The sequence below is a fragment of the Cynocephalus volans genome, chromosome 1, assembly GCF_027409185.1.
Source record: "Cynocephalus volans isolate mCynVol1 chromosome 1, mCynVol1.pri, whole genome shotgun sequence".
Taxonomy (NCBI): Eukaryota; Metazoa; Chordata; class Mammalia; order Dermoptera; family Cynocephalidae; genus Cynocephalus; species Cynocephalus volans.
This window is the reverse complement of record NC_084460.1, coordinates 111,066,105-111,089,590: the sequence shown is the minus strand read 5'-3', so window position 1 is coordinate 111,089,590 and position 23,486 is coordinate 111,066,105. Positions and strand designations below refer to the sequence as shown.

Sequence of the window (23,486 nt, the reverse complement as noted above, 5' to 3'; positions counted from 1 at the left end):
AAAAAGAAAAAAAAAAAAAAAAAAAATGCACCAAAGGGGAGGGGAAAAAAAGTGGGGGTTGGGATTGTGTGACCAAAAATTTAAGCTTTTTTCTATAGTATCAGTATTGAAATAATACATCTTTAAAACGCCGGAGAGATTAGATAGGGAAAGAAAAAACACACAGAAAATCCAACCGATGCTGGATCCCACGATTTACGTAACACCACAAACTTGCAAAAGGCAAAAATCAGAAGCAAAAATCGGAAAATCATCAAAATACAACAACGAAAAATCCCAAGCCACCACACGAAAAAGGAAAAAAAAAAAAAAAAATTCAAACAAAACTACAAAAACCCTGTCCCAAATTAAAATAAAGCAAATGAACCCACCGAAAACTGCTTGGCAAATATTTTTCTCGTGGTGCCTATGCCTAATATTCTAGCTGGAAAGAGCTGTGGTATTTATTGTTTTTTTTTTTTTTTTTTTCTCTTATTCGCCTCTCTAACCCTACAATATATAACATACTTTTTCTAGTGGCTCTACCTCTCGCTTCCTTTTGTGTATTTAGCTCGAGGAGCTGAGTTTGTGGGTGAGAGAGGAGGAATTAGCCCCAGACCCCGGGAAAGCAAAGCGCACTCCCCCTCTTATGTCACCGAATAGCAAATTAGTTCTCAGAATTCCAGAGGCCGAGCTTTGCTACAGCGAAGACGCCGACGTCACAGAGGAGGTGCCCACGTGACGGTGGCGGAGCAGGCCGTACCATTGTTCCGGGCCCGGGGAGGGAGGACCACCTCCTGGCCCCTCGGGCCTCGAATCGGAACCTCCAAATCCGGGACTCCCAGCCTGTTTGAACCTCAAAATATGCCGGACAGTGGGAAAATCTTGTGGCTTTGAGGGCTTTTTATGTGCCAGGGGAGGTAAAAATCTCGGAGAACTGACACCGAGTCCTCCCCTGCCATGTAGCCGTGGTAAAGTCCTCAGCTCAAATTCCGAGAATTGAGCTCTGTTGATTCTTAGAACTGGGGTTCTTAGAAGTGGTGATGCAAGAAGTTTCTAGGAAAGGCCGGACACCAGGTGATTATTGCTGTTGCTGCCGCCGCTGCCGCTGCTGCTGCCGCCGCCGCCGCCGCTGTTGCCGCTGGTGCCGCTGCCGCCGCCGCTGCTCATGATCATTATTTTACCTTTTAATTCCTTTTTTTCCGCTCTTGCCAAATGCTTTGGCTCCAAGTTTCCTATGTGTATCTGTTGATATAAATGTATATATTTATTTATTCTAGCTGTCAGGTGTTAAAATAAATGCCGAAGACTAGTCCCACGTCTCTCCCACTCTAGGATATAGATTTTTATATATATTATTATTTGTTGTTGTTGTCTTTGAGTGAATCGGCCGGTTTGGGGAGGCATTTGCCACCCTCCCTTGTGTTGTTTTGGTTTTTGGAAAGGAGGTGGAGGAGAGGAAGGAGGAGAATTAGGGGGCGGCCGGAGCAGAGAGGACGAGACAGTGCTTGGGGGTGACTGGGGCAAGGCTGGGGCTGTCTGGCCCCAGACCGCGGAGAGGACGCGCGCTCGCGCTCTCGCTCTTTCTGCTGCTGCTTGCGTACGGCTTGTGATCTTGCTAGATTCGTGCGGCTGTGTTTTTCCCCTCTTTTCTCGCTTGCTAACTGCCTTCCTTGCTCCCTCGCTCCTGCCTGCCCTTCCCTCCCTCCCTCCTCCTTTTCCTCGCCTCTCCTTCCTTCCCCTCTCCCGTCCTTCTGGGTAACTCCGGGAGGCGGGAGGCGAGGAGGGAGGCTGCCCGCTCGCTCGCCCCGCTGGCTCCCTTCCACCGGCCTCGGTCCTTTAGATTCCCTGCCTTCGAGCCGAGCCGAGATTTGGGAGGAAAAATGCAAGCGAACTCCTCGCTATTTTTTCCTTTTGGGCCATAAACCCAGATGAAGTACTGTGTCCATTTCCTTTCAGAGCCGTGATCTTCCTAACGAGAGACGAGTGTTTTGGTGTCCCCTTCCCCTGTGTCTCGGAGAGGTTTAGCTTGCGTGGGGGCGGGGATGTTGAATACTTTGAAAATTATTCTTTCTTGGTTGTAGTCGAGGGAGTCGGGAACCCCCGCGCGCTCCCTCGGCACATCCCAAGGAGAGAGGCTGGTGGCTGGACAGGGATTTTTTTTGGGGGGGGGAAGGGGTGAGCGTTGGCACCTGCGATGCCTTGCAACGTGCGGGGACTCGGAACCTTGACAGGACAGCCCAGGCGAGCGAGGAGGTGGCGGGATTTCTGGTGGCCGCGGTGTTTGTATTTTGGGCGCTGCGTGACTCTGTGTTGGCTCCCAATGGCTGTTCCCTCCCTTTCCTAAATTTTATTTTTCCCGTGGTGCAAGTTCTATGAGAAGGCAACGGCGGGCCTGAGCGTAGCGGACGCTAGGCTTCAGATTCTCGAGGTCCTTACACTGGGCGAGGGGACTGACAAACCCCAGCCCGCGTTTCTTACGTGCACGACCCGAGAAGAGAGAAGGGCACTTTGTGGCTCTGGCTGGGGGGGACCCGGCGCGGGAGGAGCGGGCGCGGGCACGAGAGGGAGATCTTTGTGAGTGATTTTGCAAAAATAGATTGCGAGGTTGGTTGGATTTGCAACCTGTGGCTCTCCTCGAGGGAGTGGAAATGGGGGAAGGCGGCGGCGGCGGCCCGGGGCGGGAGTGGGTAGGCAGTTGGAGCCTCGGAAATCGGCTGCGCTCAGGGGGGCCACTCCGCTGCCAGTTGTAGTGACCGCGGTAAATGTCTTGAAAACTGTGGGTTGCGCTGCCTTTACGATGCTGCGTTGTTGGAACCCTGGCGAAAAAAATGGACTAGTGTTGCAATAATGAGTTTTAAAGCTCCCCCATGGAAAACAAGAACACAACCTGACCGATCTTTTAAAAAGATGAAAAAAAGACCCTCTGTGTTGTGCCCCCTCCCACAAGGGTTAAGACTTGGTGGTAGGGGTGATGGAGGCCCTGACAGTTGAACAGGGGAATGACCCCAAACCAGGTGCTGAAAGTCCAAAGCTGTTACAGGGTCCCTGACCGCCTTAAAGAGCCAACCTCCCCCCGTCCCTGTCCCCCCACTCCAAGAAACTGATTTAATCTTTTATGGATTTTTTTTTTCCAGTCAGTTTATAGTTTCCAGGAAGAAAATCTTGTAGTGCTTTACTTTTTTTTTTTTTTTAAGTGAATGTCAGTGGATGCATTTTTTACGTGCGGGGGTGGGGGTGGGGGAAGTGGGGCAGGAGAGAGGGAACCAGGGAAAGGGCTGTTTAGAAATACAGTTTGTGGCTCTGAGCGATGCCACCGGCTTCCTCTACAGAGACTGCCAGTTTCCCTTTTTCTTTGCAAGGTGTGTGTGGTTTTAATAAATAACTTTAAAAAAGGTGGGGGAGGGGAGAGCAAGATCCACCAGGAGACAGGTATCTATTTTGCTCACTATTTACTACCAAGAGCCTTTGGCACTGGAACAGACCTCGTAAATCTGCAGCCCAAGTTGAAGTTCATCTGGCCCTAGTCCACACGCTATTCCTGGAGGTAGCAAACATGAGCTGAAAAGAGTGAGGTGAAATCACATTCCTCCTTTAAAATATATACTTAAAAAAAAAAAAAGATATTTGTCTCTGGGGGAGGAGGAAATGGAGAGAAAACAGCAGGAATTGGGCATTCCCTTGCTAAAATGACTGCAATTGAGTCTTCAGGCCAAAATAAAAACCTGTAGATGGGAAATATCCCTTCTCCCAAGTTTATAAATAGAAGTTTTCAGTATCCTATTTACCAATATTGCAGACTCAAGCACTGGCTGATTATAAGGGTCTGTTGATAGTGACAATAAGGCTAAATTCTGTTCATAAAAACTAGACGACTTTAAGGAGACAGCCAGGAAAAGCAGGAATTCTCCAATTGTCCGTTTTCTCTCCTCCTTAGTTTTGAAGGGTTTTATCTCCATGCTGTCTTGAAAAGACTGTCTTATTTATTCTGGGTTTGGTGGTCAGGGATGGGAATCTTTGAAGCTGTAGTTTGCTGAGCCCTTGAAGAGTATCAGTTATTGGTTCAGTAAATGGTAGCCATGACTCGATGTCAAAATCCTTCCTTCCTTCTAGCCCCTGCCTGGTAGCCACACTCATAACCCAGTTTGTTGTGAAAAACTTGAGATTCAGAGATTCAGAGGAGGCGGTGCGGCAGCGCCACCCCTCGGTAGGTGAAACTATTGGCAAAAGTCAAATATTTGAAAAATGTTGTGAAATGACCTAAGAGCTCCCCCCCCCCGAAAGATTAAAAACATTTAGGGGAGATCAGACTAACTTTTGAAAAAAAAGACTTTGCAGTTGATCCCTCAAAGGGGGAAGAAAGGAGTTGCTTTCCAGCTAGGATCGTGTCATCATAGGCAACGTAGTTCCAATAATTTTGTGGAGGGGTGTGGGTAGGGGTCTGTGTGCCTAGTTGGCTTTAACTAGGCGAGTTCTCCAGGCGGAGGTAGCCCCCTTTTCTCTATGGGCTTGACTTCTCGGGGCATCTGAATTCTGCCAGCCTGACGCTGAGACAAGGAGGAATGTTTTGGTGTTCCCGCAGTGGCTGTAAATACCCTAGTTTTGCCGGCGGCAGAGGCGGTGGTGTACGTGGAGGATGTGGTGGTTGGGGGAGAGGTTTATGGACAGCGGGGAGCAATGGGAGGCTAGTCTGTAGCCTTCTGGGAGTCAAAGTCGTATGGCGCGTGCGGGTTTCCAGCACTGCGCAACAAGTGGGAACGCTGCCGCAGCGATCCGAGCGAGGGTGCTGTGTGGTGGCAGAGCTGGCCGCTTTCTCTTCGCCCCGGTGGAAGTCAGGAACCGCTCCTCCCATCCTTCCCTGCCTCCCAGACCGAGACCAGCAGTCCCACCATAAGACCATACTCGGTACCCACCCCCTGCCTGGCCGGGCGCAGTAAGCCTGGGTAGGACCCAGCCCTTGGCTTGGCCCCCAGAGCCTCTTTCTTCCGTGGAGGATCAGGAGTTTATTCCCAACTTTCTTTGCTGGCCGACCAGTGTTTGGCAAGAATCTCTGCTAATGTCGTCGAGTGCCATTCTGCCTTTTGAAGACAAGTGCACCTTTTCTTTCCTTCCCAGTACATTCAGCTTTTCGGAAAAAAACAACTTATAATACATGAACGTAGCTCCAGATACCGGGTTGTGGTTGCTAGAGGAGTGAGCATCAGGAAGAACGGAACTGCATCCACTAAATTAAATGCTTTTCGGCTTTGGTTTTGGAGGCAACCACACCCCCACCCGTAACAGACAGAAAAAAGAGGGAGGGGGGCCCCCGAATCGGGTGTGGAAGGCTGTGGCCGCTTGGTGATTCTCGGACGGACTGAGTCCGCCACCTAGTGGTGGGTCATGGTCGACCCGCGCCTTGGGCGGTGGTGGGCCGACCCTTTCACCTTCGGGTCACCTAGCATCCTGACCAGATGCTACTACTGACGGAGGCAAGGCACCCTCCAAAGGGAATGGCATCCGACCTTTAAGGTTTTGGCAAGACGGATGGAAATTAGGCCCCGGATGTTCACTCTGTCCACGGTCCCTCAGTGACGGGCATCTATCTCCACTAAGAAAAACCATGAAATAACCTGCTTTGAGTACGCCATCACCCTGTCGCTGTGGCTCCTCCCCGGGGAAGCCGATAGTAGTGGGATGACATCTAGGGCTGTAGGACTTAACTCTTTTTACAGTTGAGGAAACAGACCTGACGAGGGGGCCTGTTAGTGGTGAGTTAGTGACCTAACCGCGACCAGATTTTAACCTTCTGAATTCCAGATCAGACATAAAGTCAAAAGTGAGTTTATCTCAGCTCCTTCGAAACACCTAAGAGAACGGAGCAGCAGTCAGAGCCATGATTTTAACCACGTAGGTCACCGTAGTTGCCAGCGCACATTGGAAACGATTCCCTAGCAGTCTTGGAGGAATTTGTTTAGGAAGTATGGCCTAAGATTGTCGGGGACAGACACAAAAAGCCTACTGTGGCTCTGAGGGTTGGGAGGTCTCAAAGCTCAGGTGTATGTATGTGCAAGCGGGGTTGGTTAAGGCCTAGTCCTTTGACTTGCAGAGGCGCGCCTCTGCACTGGAGACTGTCATTTGCATCCTGAAGTCACTCCCTTCCCTTTTCTTCCATCCTTTGCTTAGTGGGCTGGCGAGAAACCAGGTGTGGGGGGGGGTAAGGGGAGGGGGTCATACGGACAGGCGGATGGTAATCCTCGCCCCAGCAGCTCCTGAGTGGTTTTCTTAGAGCGCGTGACTTAAGATGGGCCGTGCGTGTCCGCGTGCTGGCGACCCCTAGCGGCGGCCGGCGCACTCACCCGCCCGAGACGCTGCCGCCTCCCCTGGCTTGGTTCGCGGGGATCGAGTTCAGCCTCTCCCACTGCCGGAGCTGTCGGAGGCCGCGTCGGAGAAATGCGCCTCTGTTCGGGTTGGAAACGGATCTGGGGACGTGTTTCAAGCGCGGTCAAGTTTGACTCATCGCTTTCCAAGGACAGTTAGTGCTTTCCATCTTCATTAACGTGAATAAAGACCTTGGCTGACTTCTGTCCAGATCGGATTTTTAAAGGCATTGTTTGCCTGCGGAGATCATGTCCCTCCCCTCCCCCGCCAGCCTTTTCGCAAAGGCAGAGCCCAGTGCAGCCAGGATGCCCCAGAGATCTCTGCCTGGGAACGTGGTTTGCTGGCACTGTCTGCGAGCCCTTGTGGAAGGTTGTCTCCAGCCGGGCGCACGGGGAGCGTCCCTTCTGCAGCTCCTCTTCAGATCTTGGTGATAAAACACATCCCTCTATTTTATTGCATTTCCTAGAAGCTTGCAGACTTGCAAGAGCGCTGTTGGCAGGAAACGTGATAGAAATGAAAGTCAGGACATAATGTCCCCGAACTCCTCGGTTACCCAAAGCGGCTGCCGAGGCCATCACATTATCAAATTCTCTTTTATCTACTGTCGCCTCCCCGACCCTCCCGCCCCTCAGTCTAGAAGAAGAGCGTTTCCCCCCTAGAGCAAAAACATTTCCGCGGTTTGACCCTACCCCCAACGGCCAAACCCAGGTGACTAGACTTGCGTAGCTGAGACGCTTCTGGGGGTGGGAGCGCTCCGGTAGGAACCCTGATGTGGGTTTCACTGCAGCAGCTCCAGCCTTATTAAAATTCCTTGTCCCTGTCCCTAAACAGTGCTTTACACTTTCAGATTCCCCTTTAGATTTTTCAGCGAGTTATTGGAGTTATTAGATTACCAATAGTCCAACGGCCGGCCTGGATAGAGAGGAGGGGGGAAGGGCAGAGAGCGTTCTCCAAATCGGGAGACTGTGGCCAAACTAGGTCAATGGGAAGGAGGGGCAGGGAGAGGAGGGCTGTGGGTTTCAAGCGTTGATTGAGAGCTCTCTCTAGTGTTAGACAGCGGTAAAAACACCATCAGGTTTGAGCTTCCGGAACCACGGGGTTCCTAATTTCCAATAAGTGTGTTTACTTAATTGTAACTTCCCAGATTTTTACCCCCATCCCGTACTAAATTACAGCCTTCTCTTTCACTTTTATCCCACCGGACAAAAGGATGAAAAATCCTCAAAGTAGGATTTTGAGGCCAATGAGGCCCAGTCCTTGTGGACCGACCCCGACCCCGCCTCCGCCGCGGAAGGGCTGAGCAGCGCGGTGTGACGCCACCCGCTGGTTTTAGGATGGGACCGCGGTCCCTTTGCGACCCCCGCCCTCCAAAAGCGTCTGCCGGAGCCCGCTACTTAGACCAGCTCGGAGTTGGCGCCGAAGGGTTACAATTCCCAGGAAGGCCCCGGGAAAGCCATGCAACTTTGGAGTGCGCCAGCGCAAGCGCTGGGGTCGGCGCCTGGGCCTCTGCCGAGTCCTAGCCGTGTCTCTACGGTTTCGGAGAAATCGGATTTGGAAATCCCGAAATCTGGCCAGGTTCGGCCTGGCAGCTCCTGTTCTAAAGACTGGGCGGAAACCGAGCCTAGCTGGGTCCCCCTTCTTGCCAACGTAGGCGGAAGGGGCTTTCGCTTTAGTTTTCCTCCAGCTGGGCCAGGGCGGGCAGCATGGAGACCCTTAGCCCTAGGGGCCCCAAAATTTTGACCTTGACTTCTCGCCTAATCATCCCCTTTAAAAAAAAGGGGGGGGGGGGGAAGGCAAGAAAAAGACGGATACAATAAACGACGCACCAGGCGAACAAACGCTGGAACTGGGCGACTCGAGTCATGAAATGAGCCTCAGATTGAATGCGAATTCCTGGATTCCAGACCCGGCTCTGCTACTAGCTTGTCTGGGTGTCCCCATTTATTAGTTGTTGTGGGGCTGGACTAGGTGAACTCTAAGAGTCCTGGACCTGGCGGGGACACGTGATTGGGGAGAGTGTGTGCCGTGTTTCCCGCGAGCCTTCCCCGGCGTCCCCCCTCCTCCCCGGGTGAATCCCCCGCGGCCCGCGCCGCGCAGGCAGCGATCCCGTCGGCCGCCCGGGGCCAGCAGCTTCCTGGAAAGTTACTTCTCGTTGGAGCCGGCGACAGGCAGAGAGTGTTCTGTGAAATCCGCAGGGCCGAGATCGACTACGTTCCGGGAATGAGAGGGCTGTGCCGTTCCCCTCACTGCCCCCTGCCTTGACGGCGTAGCAGGAAAAAAAAAAAAAAAAAAAAAAGAGGGCACACATACAATGCTAGTTACCGAGGTGTACGAAAAGTTTTATTTGAATGTGACTAGATTTAGGGCCGCCACGGTCATATCACGGGGCCTGTGCAGCGCCTCGGGGACTTTGAGGCGGATGGGCAGCGGGGCCCGTCGGTCGCCCGGGGGTGGGCGGTCCCTGGAAGACAGGTACGGTGTCTTGGGGGTGGGCGAGTCTGCGCAGGCTTGCCAGGTGTGCAGGACTCGTGTGTGTATGTGTGTGCGCGTGTGTGCGTGCGCGTGTGCGCGCGTGTGTGCGTGTGTGTGTGCGCGTGTGCGTGTGTGCGTGTGCGTGTGTGTGTGCGCGCGTGTGCAGGAGAACGGGGATGCCTGGTGCCAGCCCGGCGGAGGAGGGAGGAAAAGGATGGGGTCTTTCGTATCGGTTCTCGGTCCTCTCAACCTCGCCTCTCGCTCTCGCTCTTCTCTCTGTCTTCTCTCATCTCCTCTCTTGTCTCTCTCCATCTCGTTTCTGCTGTCCTGTCTCTCCCTTTGCCTCCCCCCCGCCCCGTGGTCTCTCTCTTTTCTTCTCCAGTAGGAAGCTCCTTTAGAGGGTCTGCTTTCCTAAGGTGCCAATTTCACACTAAGAAAGTGTCAAAGGAGGGAAAGGGCATATTTTCCTTGAAACTCTCCCTTGGTGGTTACTGCAACCTGGGCAGGGGGTTGGGGTCGGGAAGGCCCACGTAGCTGTCAGTTTCTCATTGACAGCCCTGCTCCCTTGGTGGTTTTTTTTGTGGCATGGGTCTTGTGTGTGGCATTGGTGATATGGCTGGAACTGGTAGACAGGGTTTGTCCAGGACTTTTCTAGATATTGGCTTTGGGATCTCCGGCAGAGCTTATCCTCTGGAGCTTTAGTTTCCTCTCCAGTAAATCAGGACTGTTATACAATAATGGGTGGGAAAGAACTGAGTGGTCTGTAAAAAAGCACATACAGGTGGTGCTTCCACACCTGCAATGTAGCCCTAGAGAGAGGGCTACATTGTCCACACTCACCTTAACCCACACACTCAGTAGTTGTTGGGCCTCCTGAGTTAGCTCTCAAAAGAGTGAATTTGATAAGGACGTGGGCCTCAGTGTATGTGCATTTGTTTTCGTCCAGGCCAGGCAGAGGCTTAAGGTGAAAAGCCCAAGGCCTGGCTGACAGTGGGCACAGGGGAATTGTTTTGTTTGTTTCAGTCTGCATCTGGAGTGAGTCATTGCCACTTGTCATGGTGAAATGGCAAATCTGGGCTTCCTGTAGTTCCAAAAGTCTGTGACTGGAAATTCACAAGCGATCTGGTGATTGGAGCTGGTGAAAGGACAGCCTAGGTATTTCAGAAGTGTTTGAGGATCTCCTCCATGAGAGAAGAGGAGAAAGTTTATAAATAAACCTCATAAGTGTCATCAGCACTCTTTTTCAAAGGAGGTAATCACTGAACTTTGGTTAGGACCAAGTTAGTATATCTCTCTTTACCCATCTTGAGTTGGGATGGGGAGGCTATAGGTTCTCTTGTCTTTTTCTGTCCTTTCCCTTCCCCCATTTTCTTCCCCCGGTCCCCACTCACTCACATGTACACACTAACCTTGAAGCCGATGAGACTGAGTGAATGGCACTTGGGACCACAGAGAAATGTCAGAGTGTTTGGTTACAGACTCAAGGAAACCCCTCATTTTAGAGTGCTCATTTGGTAAGACTCAGCAGGCTGGAATGGGGCAAAGTGTTTATGTGGGGAAAAGAACTTTAAAATGAGATTCACCCACATCAGGGTGCTGTATTGCATGTTCTACAGCACGTACGTAGGCTAAATTGGAAAGCGAACAGGAATTTGAGCCAGAAGACCTAGGTCTGGGCCACCAACCATCTATGTGGCCTGACATGACCTCACTGGCCTCAGGCCCCTTTATCAGAAAATTGTTCTAAAGGGCTATGCTTTTTCAAAAAGGGGGAAGAGTGTTCAGGTATTGTTTGTTTGGCACTCACATTCGATCATAAATAAGAGCCTTACACCTGTGCTTTTAATTATTTCGTTTTAGAGAAACCAATTTGGAGAGGATACATATTTCATTAAATCTCTTTAAGGTTTAGTGCTCCCTGGCCAGTTCTCAGATAAACTACACAGTTTAATCTTTCACCAGCAGGAGAAACATAAACTTGGAAGCTATGGTACTCTGTCTGGTCTTAGACCCAGGAGGAGAGAGGAAACTTTGAAAAAGAGGGCAAAAATTCTTAAGGAACATGTAGACATGGCACCTCAGGTTGTATTCTGCAGGTTCTTTATTTGATATGCAGTGTTTCAAACAGTTAGGAAATAATATTTGGCTCTTTGTTCGGAGCAAGCCACTTGAGCCTCTGAGTCTGAGTTTTGTCACCAGTGAAATGCGGATAAAGTTATTGACCCTATCCACCTTGTGGAATCATTCTAAGATAATATTTTAACAGGTTTTGAATAGCATCCAGTGTTTTTAGGCCCATGAAGGATCATTCTCAATAATATTGAAGTAATCATTTTTCTCAATTTTTCTTTCCCATAAACTCAAGTGGTCTTTGGATGGCATAACTTTTTTACTTTGAGGAAGGAAATATATGTGTGTGTATATATATATATGTAATTAATGTATGCAATTGTGTTCCCAGTACTCAGAGTAAAAGCATTATTATTGCATAGCCTTGGGTGCCTATTGTTTCCGTAAGAGCAGAGCTGGAAAATGTTTGCTAGCTTGTGGTAAAACCACACCAGCTGGCAGGCTGCAACTATCAAAGCAAAACTAAATATGTGTGTCCTAAAATAAGACTATAGTGGACAATCTTACATTCATTAAATCAATTTCTGTTTGTTTTCTTCTCTCCAGGTTTTAAGGAAAATTTTGGACTGTGAAGCAAGGCAGTGGGTAAGTAAATCAAATTACATGCTTTAAAATATTGTGGACAAACTATTTCTTTTGAATTTGCCAATGCATGTGTTACTGTGAACTTGGCCACCTTTCATTAGATGAGAAAAAAGATAACCAATTCTCTGTAGATCACTCCCAGGCCTCACTGCTTTACCCTTGAATTAGCCTGTCTTAATGCGGTGTATGGTCAATCATTCCCTTACTCATCTCTTATCAATTTAGCCACCTACTATATACCTACTATGCAATGTGTTAGGTACTCAAGGTACAAAGTCACACTCGAAAGCCTTAGTGGAGAGAAACGGATGGTGGCTGGGATAATGGAATGAGATACTGATGAAAATAGCTGCAAGTTTTGAGGACCTACTGTAGTCTAGGCACATATCTCTAATTTTTACAACCACACAGGTATTACTATTCCTATTTTAGGAAACCAAAGCCAAGAAGCAGTAAACCACCTGCTCCAAGTTTCATGGTTAGCAAAAGGCAAAACTAGCCTGATAACTTTCAAAACATGATTTCTCTTTATTGCAACATACTCACTGCCTCTCAATACTTGGCAGAGTATTTGGTGTGTGGGAAAGACACTCAACAAGTATTCATTCCCTTCCTCCTTTCCCTAAAGGGTTTTCTATGCCAACTTGCTGGATAAAGATTATTTTCCCCATTTTACAGCTCTCAAGAGTAACGCCCAGAGACGGGCTATGAATTGTTCAAAGGTCAAACAAAAGGGACCTGAGTTTGCATTCTGTACCTGAGCGAGCTGAGCCACCTGCCCTGGTACCCCTGATAAGCAGTTTCTGGAGGGCTAAAGAATTTTGGTCCCTTTTTCCAGGTGAAGACAAAATGGCCTCACCGGCTGACAGCTGTATCCAGTTCACCCGCCATGCCAGTGACGTTCTTCTCAACCTTAATCGCCTCCGGAGCCGCGACATCTTGACTGATGTCGTCATTGTGGTGAGCCGAGAGCAGTTTAGAGCCCATAAGACAGTCCTCATGGCCTGCAGGTGAGGGGTCTGTAAGGGAAGGGTTGATGAATAAAGGAGGGGGTGATTATACCAGCAGCCAGTGAGGTGGAACTTGCAGACCTTTTGCTGTGTCTGGGAGGACATCTCACTAGTCTCCAGATCTCAGCTCGTGGCCTGGCAGAAGAGGCTCCCAGGAAGTGAAGGAACGAATGCACTTTTAGAAAAGAAATGTTTCTGTTCTGTGGATATAGTGGGGAAGAAGTCATATACTTCCACAAGAACAGATGTATTTGGGGCAAACATGGAAAATAAGTTCAGTTAACAAGTGAAAAAATGAAAACTGAAATAGAGTCTTTAAGTAGTTTAAGCAAGTTCATTTGAAATCTTTTGCTCCTTTATGCTGGAACTGTATTTATTTTATACTGTAACTGTATTTCTATGAGTGTTCAGTGTATGGGAGTTAGAGAGTCAGCCAGCTAATTCTTCATATTTGTCAAGTATTTCAAGTTTCCAGAGTAATTTTATATTATGTCATCTCCCTGGATCTTCACAGTAGGCTTCTGTGTTATGGATGGCAGTATTACTTTTATTTCATAGATGATTAAAGGAAGGTACAGGTAAGTGAAAGGATGTAGAATGAGGGATCTCTATTGCTATTAGAGAACTTATCCAACATGTACTATGAGCACCTGTTTTTTAACAGTGGAGAAAACATACGTTGATAGAAATAAAAATAGTAGATAATGTTTAGTGAGTGCTTACTGTGTGTCAGGCATCATTCTATACATTTTCATTCTTGCTACAGCCCTATGAGGTAGACATTGTTGTTCCCCCTACTTTATAGATAAAGAAACCAAGGAGCAGAGAAGTTAAGTATCTCACCCAAGGTTGCATAGCTACTTCCTGGTGGAAGTCTGGCTCACTACCGGCAACCCATTCAGAAAGAGTGGAATTGAGATGACAGCCAAATTCTGGTTTCTAATTGAGTATTCTTTCCTCCACTAGGCAACATGGTACCTGGAGGCATGGCTTGAGGCTTGACTTGGATCTTCTAGGAATAACTGACCTTCTGATAATCCATAGATTTTGAGAAAAGCAGTAGAGTGTAGATGGAGGCATATTTTTATTCATTTGTCATTCATACCTGACTTACTTCTAAAAAAAATACAGTAGAATTTAAAAAATAAGGACAATGTGATAGAGTAAGAGGGGAAATGCTTATCCCAAAGATGTAGACTCAGAACAGTTACTGCAAATGAGTGCTAAATTTAACTTGGATAATCCATGCAATTAAGACTAACTTTGAAAAAGATCTTAGATCTCTGATCTTAGTTCCCCCATTTGTAAAGGTGGAGATGATTGTACCTGCCTTACAAGGTTGTGAGGAACACAGGATAATGTATATAAAGTGCTTAATGACTCTCTGGCATTTGGTAAGCTCTCCATAAATGGCAACCATTATTAATCGCCATGGGAGTTCTGGAGCTAGGCCCAGGAAAGAGGGGCTGAGTATCAACACTGACTGTAATGGAGCACAGACTATATGCATTATAGTGGGATATTTGTTTGTTTTACAGTGGCCTGTTCTACAGCATCTTCACAGACCAGTTGAAATGCAACCTTAGTGTGATCAATTTGGATCCTGAGATCAACCCAGAGGGGTTCTGCATCCTGCTGGACTTCATGTACACCTCTCGACTCAATCTACGGGAAGGCAACATCATGGCTGTGATGGCCACAGCTATGTACCTGCAGATGGAGCATGTTGTGGACACTTGCCGGAAGTTTATCAAGGCCAGGTGAGCTGCCACCTAGGGGAAGCCTTGGAGATGGAAAGGATGGTCCCTGATCAGAAATCCTTCACAATTCAGGCTTACAGAAAAAATAGCCCTCTGTGATATGTCACAACCTACATTTCCTCTATTGTTGCATTCTTCTGCCCTTCTGAACTTGTGCTCCAGGCAGACTTGACTCCTTGTTCCTATCCAGATATGTTCTGTGTATCACCACCTCTTGCTTTCCTCTATTCACTTAATGTGCCCTTTTCTTCTTCCCATCCTGCAAGGCTAAGCTTGGATGCCACCTCCTCCATGGAAGCTTTTCTGATTACCACTCTTCTTTCCTCAGCTCTTCCTCTGTGTTCCAAAGCATTTGCCTGTCCTTTAGACTTCCTTGTATTTTAAAATTTGCATATATATATATATATATATATATATATATATATTTTTTTTTTAGTTCTCCTTTAAACTTCTATTATAGCTATTTACATATGTGCCTTAGTTCCCTACCAGACTGGGCTGCTCAAGGTTATAGGGGCAGCCTTGCTCTTCTTCTATGTCACCCTCCTCCTACTAGGGAGGACATTTATTGATTGAATTCAGTTCTCTGGGTCTAACCCCCTACCTAAAGGCTGGTAAAAATGTGACCATCATTTAAAGGTGAGATCCAGTGCTCGCTTCGGCAGCACATATACTAAAGGTGAGATCCAAAGAAGCAAAGAGCTTTGCTAAGTGGAACAGAGACTCAGGGCTTAACTTGTTTAGAACCATTTGATCCAGCGACTCTAGAGTGACTGTATCCTTACTCAGATAGAAGGGTTTTCCAGCCTGTGTTTGAACACCTCCAGGAGCCAGGAACTCAGTGTTCCAAGAGCCACACAGTGTACCTTGGACAGTTAGGAAGCTCCTCTTTATGGAGAGTTGAAATCTGGCTTGACTTACTCATTGGTTCTAGTTCTGCTAACTGTGCTTATGTTGAACTGGCCTATTTTTTCATGCACATCATGTCCCTTCACACATATGCAGCTAGAGCTCTTCATCTCCTGTGAGCAATAACGGTGGCAAGATCAGCACTGCTGTCAATTACAAGTACTTTCAGTGGGTCAGGTCTTATGCTCGGAATGGTTAAGTAATTTGCTCCAGGTCACATGGCTGCTAAGTGGCACAGCTGGAATTGTAAACCAGGTTTGGCTGCTCCAGAACCAGGACTTCTTGCATTGGCATTTGCTGCCTGTTCTGCATCGTAAACTTCCCTGAGACTCCAGTCAGCATAAGGAGCAAGTTCTTTCTTCTATAGGTGCTAGTTTGTCTATGACCCTCTGAAAGTGTGTTACCAGCGTATATAAATTCTTCCCTCCCTGTTTCCATGTGTGTAAAATGGAAACAATTACACCCGCCTTTCCTTCCTTGCAGGATTTTGCATGGGTGAAATGAGATGAAGGCTTTGAAAGCTTTATGTAGGCTATAAAAACCTATAACAGCAGAAGAGTTATGGATTCGCACACATACGTGCATATGTGTCTTAAACGTATAAGATTGTGTCTAATCAGGCACAGATTGTATGGGTAACTCACTTTCCTTCTCTGGGCCTCAGTTTCCCCAACTGTAGGCTAGATTGCTAGACTTGTAGCATAAATGCCTTGTGTTTCCCAACTCCAGAGCCATATCTCTTGTGTCTAGTTGACTCAAGCACAGATGTGGTTACATAACAGTGCCACTGGAAGGTCATCTGTTTAACAGTTCTGAATTTGGGGCCGGTGTCTTTTCTCTTTTTCCTCCCACAGTGAAGCAGAGATGGTTCCTGCCATCAAACCTCCTCGTGAAGAGTTCCTGAACAGCCGAATGCTGATGCCCCAAGACATCATGGCCTATCGGGGTCGTGAGGTGGTAGACAACAGCCTGCCACTGAGGAATGCCCCTGGGTGTGAGAGCAGAGCCTTTGCCCCCAGCCTGTACAGCAGCCTGTCCACACCGCCAGCCTCTTATCCCATGTACAGCCACCTCCCGGTCAGCAGTTTCTTCTTCTCTGATGAGGAGCTGCGGGATGCCCGGATGCCTGTGGCCAACCCCTTCCCCAAGGAACGGGCCCTTCCCTGTGACAGTGCCAGGCCAGTTCCTGCTGAGTACAACCGACCGGCCATGGAGGTGTCCCCCAGTGTGTGCCACAGCAACATCTACTCGCCCAAGGAGGCAGTCCCAGAGGAGGCACGAAATGACATGCACTACAGTGTGGCCGAAGGCCCAAAGCCTGCTGCCCCCTCAGCCCGGAATGCCCCATACTTCTCCTGTGACAAGGCCAGCAAAGAGGAAGAGAGACCCTCCTCGGAGGATGAGATTGCCCTGCATTTCGAGCCACCCAATGCACCCCTTAACCGGAAGGGTCTGGTTAGTCCACAGAGCCCCCAGAAATCCGACTGCCAGCCCAACTCACCCACAGAGTCCTGCAGCAGCAAGAATGCCTGTATCCTCCAGGCCTCGGGCTCCCCTCCAGCCAAGAGCCCCACTGACCCCAAAGCCTGCAACTGGAAGAAATACAAATTCATTGTGCTCAACAGCCTCAATCAGAATGCCAAACCAGAGGGCCCTGAGCAGGCTGAGCTGGGCCGCCTTTCCCCGCGGGCCTACACCGCCCCACCTGCCTGCCAGCCACCCATTGAGCCTGAGAACCTTGACCTCCAGTCCCCAACCAAGCTCAGTGTCAGTGGGGAGGACTCTACCATCCCACAAGCCAGCCGGCTCAACAACATTGTTAACAGGTGACTTCAGAGGCCATCTGGGTCTGAGGTCAGGGGTTATCTGGGCAGGGCTCTGGGGTCATTTCTTCTGATGGATGCAAGGGGTATGTTCTTTTCTTGCCTGAAATGCTGAGCCTATTACAGGTGTGAAATCAATGCCTATTGATTGAATTAATCTGAGTAAGGAAGTATATTGCATTTAAGTACATTTTCTCACAACAAGAGAGATAATTCTCTTCTGTGGTAGAAGAGCATTCCACCAATCCCAAGGACACTTCCTGTTGTCTTGATGTGGCAGGGGACCTCATACAAGGGACCTTTGGACTAAGAGGGTCTGTGGGCTGCAGTACTGAGGGGAAGAAACTGAACTCGGGAGTGGGGTTTTGTCTCTCTTTGACCCTGGTCAGTGAGCTCTCTGCAGATGCTGTTTGAAGGCAGGCTTGAGGATAACTCTGAGGCCCCAGAGCCAGAGTGGGGCAGCTCAGCTCTAGCCTCTGGGCTTGCCTTAGCCCAGGGAGGAGAGGGTAGCATTGAGGCCCAGTGGGATGCTGTGCCCTGCCGCAGGTGCTTAGGCTCTCCTTGCTTCTTCCCACAGGTCCCTGACAGGCTCCCCCCGCAGCAGCAGTGAGAGCCACTCGCCACTCTACATGCACCCCCCCAAGTGCACGTCCTGCGGATCTCAGTCCCCACAGCATGCGGAGATGTGCCTCCACACCGCCGGCCCCACATTCCCTGAGGAGATGGGAGAGACCCAGTCTGAGTACTCGGATTCCAGCTGTGGTGAGGCCCCAACCCTCCCTCCTCTTGCTGGGGAGAAGGAAGACCCCTATGCTCCATGGGTTTTGTGTTCCCATTTTATTTACACTGTTGTCTCTGATTGGGCGAAGTTCCCTACTGGAAGTCCACTGGCACTTAAAACCACCAGCTGATCACGCCACTCTTCACCTCTTAAGGAACTAAGCTGACCAAAGCAAGAGACAGAGTGTTAAGAGTTAATCTGGGGTAATCGAGACTGACCAAACTGTCTTTTCAGCTTCATTCCAGCAAAGGTACCCTGTGGCTGGCTGTCATGCCCAGAGCTTTCTTAGTCCCTCTGTACCAAAACTCCTGCACTAATCTGCACGTGTGTTAGCTCTACGCTGTAGATTCTGTATGGAGAAGCATCTGACCTTGTTTATTCCTGTATCTCCCATAGGTCCTAGTAAATTCCTAGATGGATTAGGTACTCAGTAAATGTTAGCTGAATTAAATTAGTTGAACTAAATTATTAAATAGAAGTTTCTGGATAGTCAGTGATTGACATCCCCAGTTTTTACCAGATAAAAACATCTAACTCTTCACTCAGCTCCAGCTGTAGTAATATAGCCCAGTAATACCTAATCAGGGTTAAATCACCATGACATGTCATTATCAAATTGTTATAACAACAGAAAAAAAGCAGTTGCTGACACTAAGAGCTTTGGCACAGGGTCATGGACCTAGAGTCAGGAGTGCAGGGACTGTCCCCTCCTGTCTCCCCAGCTATTTGCCTTTTCTCTGCACCCCAGTTTCTTCTCTCTGGGCCTCTGTTTCCACTTCCACCATCACCTTTGGTCTCCCAATCTCACAGAAGTGTTTGGGAGACATGAAGTCCAGATAGGTGTAAGGATGACCATGGAGTGTCATCATTAATTCCTTCTTCAGTGGCCTTGGAGTGTAATTGAATTTGACCTATATCTTACATCCCTATAATGCTTTGTGTTTTATTTTGTGTTATATAATATACTCCTGTGAGGTAGGCAGGACAGGGATTTATTATCCTAACTTTGGAGACAGACACACATAAGGAGGCTGAGAGAGGTGAAGGGTCTTGCCCGAAGGCTTCTGTGTATGAATGTAAATAAAACTATGAACTGATGAGAAAAGTCAGCTCTCAGAGCTCTTGGGACAGGGAAAAGTGCTTCTGAGCCTCGCCAGCTGGTGCAGGCCCTATGATCACCTACTGGTTTGAGCTTCTCTTTTGTACCTTAATATTCAGTCTGCCTCCTTTCTCCTTCCTCTGTGACTGAGACTCTGAATACTAAGAAAAATAAAATTCCCACAGGTCCTTTACCCTGGGCTTCCATGAATGTTGGGTGGGTGGGAGGCTAGGGGTTTAGTTTGGCACAGGGGGTCACTACAGAGGAGAGAGGCCTCAGAGCCCTTTCTCCCTTCCTCGTGCTGATGATGGTCTCCCCTCCTACCTCCCAACAGAGAATGGGGCCTTCTTCTGCAATGAGTGTGACTGCCGCTTCTCTGAGGAGGCCTCGCTTAAGAGGCATACGCTGCAGACCCACAGTGACAAGCCCTACAAGTGTGACCGCTGCCAGGCCTCCTTCCGCTACAAGGGCAACCTCGCCAGCCACAAGACTGTCCATACTGGTATGGCCCTGCCCCACCCCACTAGAGCTCTCCACGATTGTTGGGGGCAGGACAGGGAGAGGACACTAGAGAAAGCAGCATGGGGCCTTGGGACTTGGTGGCTGAGGCAGAGAGTAGACCCATCTTGGCCTGAATAAGGGGCTTACCCCTGTCTTGTCTTTGCTTCATGCCTCGCCCACTCTCTTTGTTCTTCCTCTTTCCTCTTAGACACTCTGTCTTGTGTCCCTGCCTTTGCTAGGGTCAGAAGTGTTCATCTCACTATACAGCTGAAGAAACTGAGGCTGATAGAAGCAAAATAGATTAGGATTTTATGAAGCCAGAAAAAAATTAAAGGCTTCTTGATTTCTCCAAGCACTTGTTCCTTATCAACTCACATTCCTTTACCAGGTAGCTCCTCATAACTGGATTGCTGTCCAAAGTTTACTCTCTCTTAGTACTTTAAATGGCTCTATTATCCCAGAAACTTTCCATGAGGAAGGCTCAGCCCTTCTATTGGTTTCCTCTGCCTGAGCATCTACTCACACCCAGGCCCCACCCTGCTTGCAAATGGAATCCAGCTGTAGTTTCCACAAGTGGAAAAGTACGTTTTTCCTGAAAGAAAGTAGAGCAGCCTGATTGTATCTCCCTGGTGAGTGAGTTGATTACTGAATCAGCCTTATTCAAGAGAAGTGTTATGGGAGCCTTCCCAGTTATTTCAGTTAGCCCCTCTGTTTCCAGAATGGGAAACTGAGGCCCAGAGAAGGAGAATGACTTGTCCAAGTCCCATAATCAGATAGTCCTAATGACAAAGCTGGTTCAAAAGCCCAGGCTTCCTGGAACTGCCCCCCTTGTCCCATGCCTGGTGTTGTTTCCACCCCACCATGGCACTGCTTGTTCTGGGCCCTGGCCCCTTGCGAGGTGTACAAGGTGTGTGAGCGAGGGGTGGCAGCCCAGGGGGCAGGCCCCCAATTCTCTCTCTGACATCCCCGAAGGGAAAAGGAGGTACAAATGGCCTTGGGGAAGGATAGTTTGCTTTGAAGTCCAGGGGCTAGGGACTGTGGCAACCCTCCCCACTGAGTATGGCTTTCCTTTTTCCCTTTCTCTTGGTAACAGGTGAGAAACCCTATCGTTGCAATATCTGTGGGGCCCAGTTCAACCGGCCAGCCAACCTGAAAACCCATACTCGAATTCACTCTGGAGAGAAGCCCTACAAATGCGAAACCTGCGGAGCCAGATTTGTCCAGGTGAGCAGGGTGGCATGGTAAGAGGCTCCCTTTGCCTCTGTGTACTGATGAGGGGCTGCTGGGAGGTCTGCAGCCCACCTCACAGAGCCTTTCATGCTTTGCTCCTCTGTTCAGGTGGCTCACCTGCGTGCCCACGTCCTCATCCACACTGGCGAGAAGCCCTATCCCTGTGAAATCTGTGGCACCCGTTTCCGGCACCTTCAGACTCTGAAGAGCCACCTGAGAATCCACACAGGAGAGAAACCGTACCATGTACGTAAGCCTCTTGCAGCCACTAGGAGGGGGAGGGCAGTGGAGAGGTGGGGCAGCAGAACTGTTTACTCTAGTCTTGAGCATGCCGTGGGACAACTACTGAAATAATGGTCAGAAGACCTAGATCCAGGCCCGATTGTCAGAGACACCCTGCTTGTCTTGGCCTGGGTCTCAGTGTGCTTATCTTTAAGAAGGGGGTATTAGGCTAGGTGATCTGAGCCTTAGGAAAAAAGTCCAGACTATGGATACATAGATTTTGGTGTCATTCATTCATTATACAAACACTTATTGAGTCCCTATAGCAAACTCTTATACTGGGATAGATGTACATTTAAGAGGATCTAAGGTGTTCAAGAAGGAGCAATCATAGGAGTAAGAAGAGAACCAGAAGAATGTGATAAGAGCAAAAAACAAGAGAGAAAAAGCTATTTCCAGAAAGAAGAGGTGCTGCACAATGCCACAAACAGGCCATCGGAATCGTAGTGATCTATAGCACAGTCTCAGCAATCTATGGCCTGCAGAACAATTTTTGAACATTTCATGCACTGAAAATGGTTTTTACATTAAAAAAGAAAAAAAGATTTTGTGACTTATGCAAGTTATATGAAATTTAAACTTCGTTGTCCATAAAGTATTATTGGAACACAGCCATGCTTATTTGTTTATGTATTGTCTATGGCTGCTTCTAGGAGTTGATAGAATCACTCTAGGTGGTGATGGGCATAAGAACTAATCAGTGAATGGTTAACCCACATCCCAGATGTTAACCTGCAGAATGAATATCTTCTTACTTGCTGTTTGTTCTTGGGCAAATTAATTATCCTCTTAGTACCTTAGTGTCTTCATTTCATGAAGTGATATTATTAAGTTAACTAATTCATTAAAGTGTTCAGGATAGCATGTGCACACTGTAAGAGTACAATAAATATCTAATATTATAATGATTTGCTAGAATTTTAGATGCATAGGATATCATAGTTGAGACTGACTTTCAGTTTATATTGGCCCAGTCCCTTACAGAAGGGAGAGCCAGGGCCCAGGGAGAGAAGTGCCCCGCTCAAGACACACAGCTAAGGGTGTCTTCCAAGACCAGGGCTCTGTATTCACTGCCCTGCCTGTTTTATTTATCTTTTATTTTTCTAAATCGATTTCCATTTTCACTTTAAAACATATTCTCCATTTGAACATATTTTATTATATTTTTCATTTTAGGATAGTTTTAGATTTATAGAAAAGTTGTGAAGATTGTATAGAGGATTCCTATATATATATAACCATTTTCACCTGTTGTTAACATCCTACATTAGTTTGGTACATTTGTCACAACTAGTGAACCAATACTGATACATAATTTTAAACTGAAATCCATTCTTTATTTGGACTTCCTTAGTTTTTACTTAAAAATGTCCTTTCTTTGTTCCAGGATCTCATCTAGGTTACCCCATTACATTTAGTCATCCATTTTACTTTTAAGTAACTTTTTCAGTAAAGCTATTATCACCCACTCATTGAATCCAAGTGGTGAGAAACAGCTCTACTTGCCAATGCTTTGTTAGCCTATCTGAGGTGTACACCCTAGGAAGGAATATAACTGCATTTTAAAATTTATCCTAGACTTCAGAATTTCTGTGAATTTAGACGAGTCTTGTCCATTTATCCAAATATGTTCAGATTCATTGCATAATTTGCCTAAGAGGTATGTTCTACTAGGAACTAGGAAGATTGTAAAGTTTAGTGAGAAGTTGTCACTGCCCTCAAAGTGTTATCTACCTGATAAGAATGTTAATGCACAAGGATGTCTGTGTGGCAAGGCTAGAAATCTTACAGAGGTTCAAAGGAAAGAGGGATTATTTTTATCCTAGAGAGATTCAGGAATGCATTAATAAGCAGGGGAGTTTGTATCTGAATTGCATTTTTGTATAGCAGTTGAACTTGTGGAAGTAAGGCAGGGAAGGACAAGGGAAGCAAGAGAAAAGCATGAGGGACACTTTGGAAAGTGGGGACAGGACGTTTGCGCAATGCTTACTGAATCTCTTAGCAGAAGACTTTGATGGGGAGGAGCTGCCCCAATCCTTCATAGAGAGAATCTCATCTGGGTCTTTGGGCAATGACACATTTATTGGATCAATGACAGCTAACAGTTTACCTCTGGTGTCCCTCCAGTGCGAGAAGTGTAACCTGCATTTCCGTCACAAAAGCCAGCTGCGACTTCACTTGCGCCAGAAGCATGGCGCCATCACCAACACCAAGGTGCAGTACCGTGTGTCCGCCACTGACCTGCCTCCGGAGCTCCCCAAAGCCTGCTGAAGCATGGAGTGTTGATGCTTTCCTCTCCAGCCCCTTCTCAGAATCTACCCAAAGGATACTGTAACACTTTACAATGTTCATCCCATGATGTAGTGCCTCTTTCATCCACTAGTGCAAATCTTAGCTGGGGGTGGGGGGTGGGGGGCCTGGGGGACGGGGGGGCCTGGGGGACTGGGAGCTGGCAGCTGCCCTTTCCCCACTGCCATAAAACATTAAGAAAATAATATTGCTTCTTCTCCTATGTGTAAGGCGAACCACGTCAGCAAAAGCAAAATCATTTTATATATCAAGGTG

At 48.1% G+C, this 23,486-nt stretch overlaps 1 protein-coding gene across 4 annotated transcripts; it reads left to right on the top strand.

The window, feature by feature from the left end:
• The first annotated feature begins 755 nt into the window (after positions 1–755).
• Positions 756–23,318, top strand: BCL6 (BCL6 transcription repressor). Of its 4 annotated transcripts, none has more exons than XM_063099992.1 (10): positions 756–1,056; positions 11,488–11,526; positions 12,365–12,536; positions 14,075–14,296; positions 16,060–17,031; positions 17,606–17,790; positions 19,243–19,410; positions 20,503–20,633; positions 20,748–20,885; positions 23,049–23,318. In XM_063099992.1, the coding sequence occupies exons 3-10, from the start codon at positions 12,376–12,378 to the stop codon at positions 23,190–23,192; spliced, it is 2,121 nt and encodes a 706-aa protein (XP_062956062.1). In that variant the 5' UTR covers positions 756–1,056; positions 11,488–11,526; positions 12,365–12,375; the 3' UTR covers positions 23,193–23,318. The 4 variants fall into 4 exon arrangements, with proteins under 4 accessions (XP_062956062.1, XP_062956070.1, XP_062956053.1 ...); XM_063100000.1 differs by lacking the exon at positions 756–1,056 and adding an exon at positions 1,086–2,740; XM_063099983.1 differs by lacking the exon at positions 756–1,056 and adding an exon at positions 3,222–8,811.
• The last annotated feature ends 168 nt before the right edge of the window (positions 23,319–23,486 follow it).

What these genes read in the sequence shown, in the direction of transcription:
- BCL6 (XM_063099992.1), top strand. Translation starts at nt 12,376, where the DNA reads ATGGCCTCACCGGCTGACAGCTGTATCCAGTTCACCCGCCATGCCAGT. An exon ending in CCACAAGACTGTCCATACTG is followed by an intron (nt 19,411 to 20,502) that starts GTATGGCCCTGC and finishes TCTTGGTAACAG; the next exon opens with GTGAGAAACCCTATCGTTGC. An exon ending in CAGGAGAGAAACCGTACCAT is followed by an intron (nt 20,886 to 23,048) that starts GTACGTAAGCCT and finishes GTGTCCCTCCAG; the next exon opens with TGCGAGAAGTGTAACCTGCA.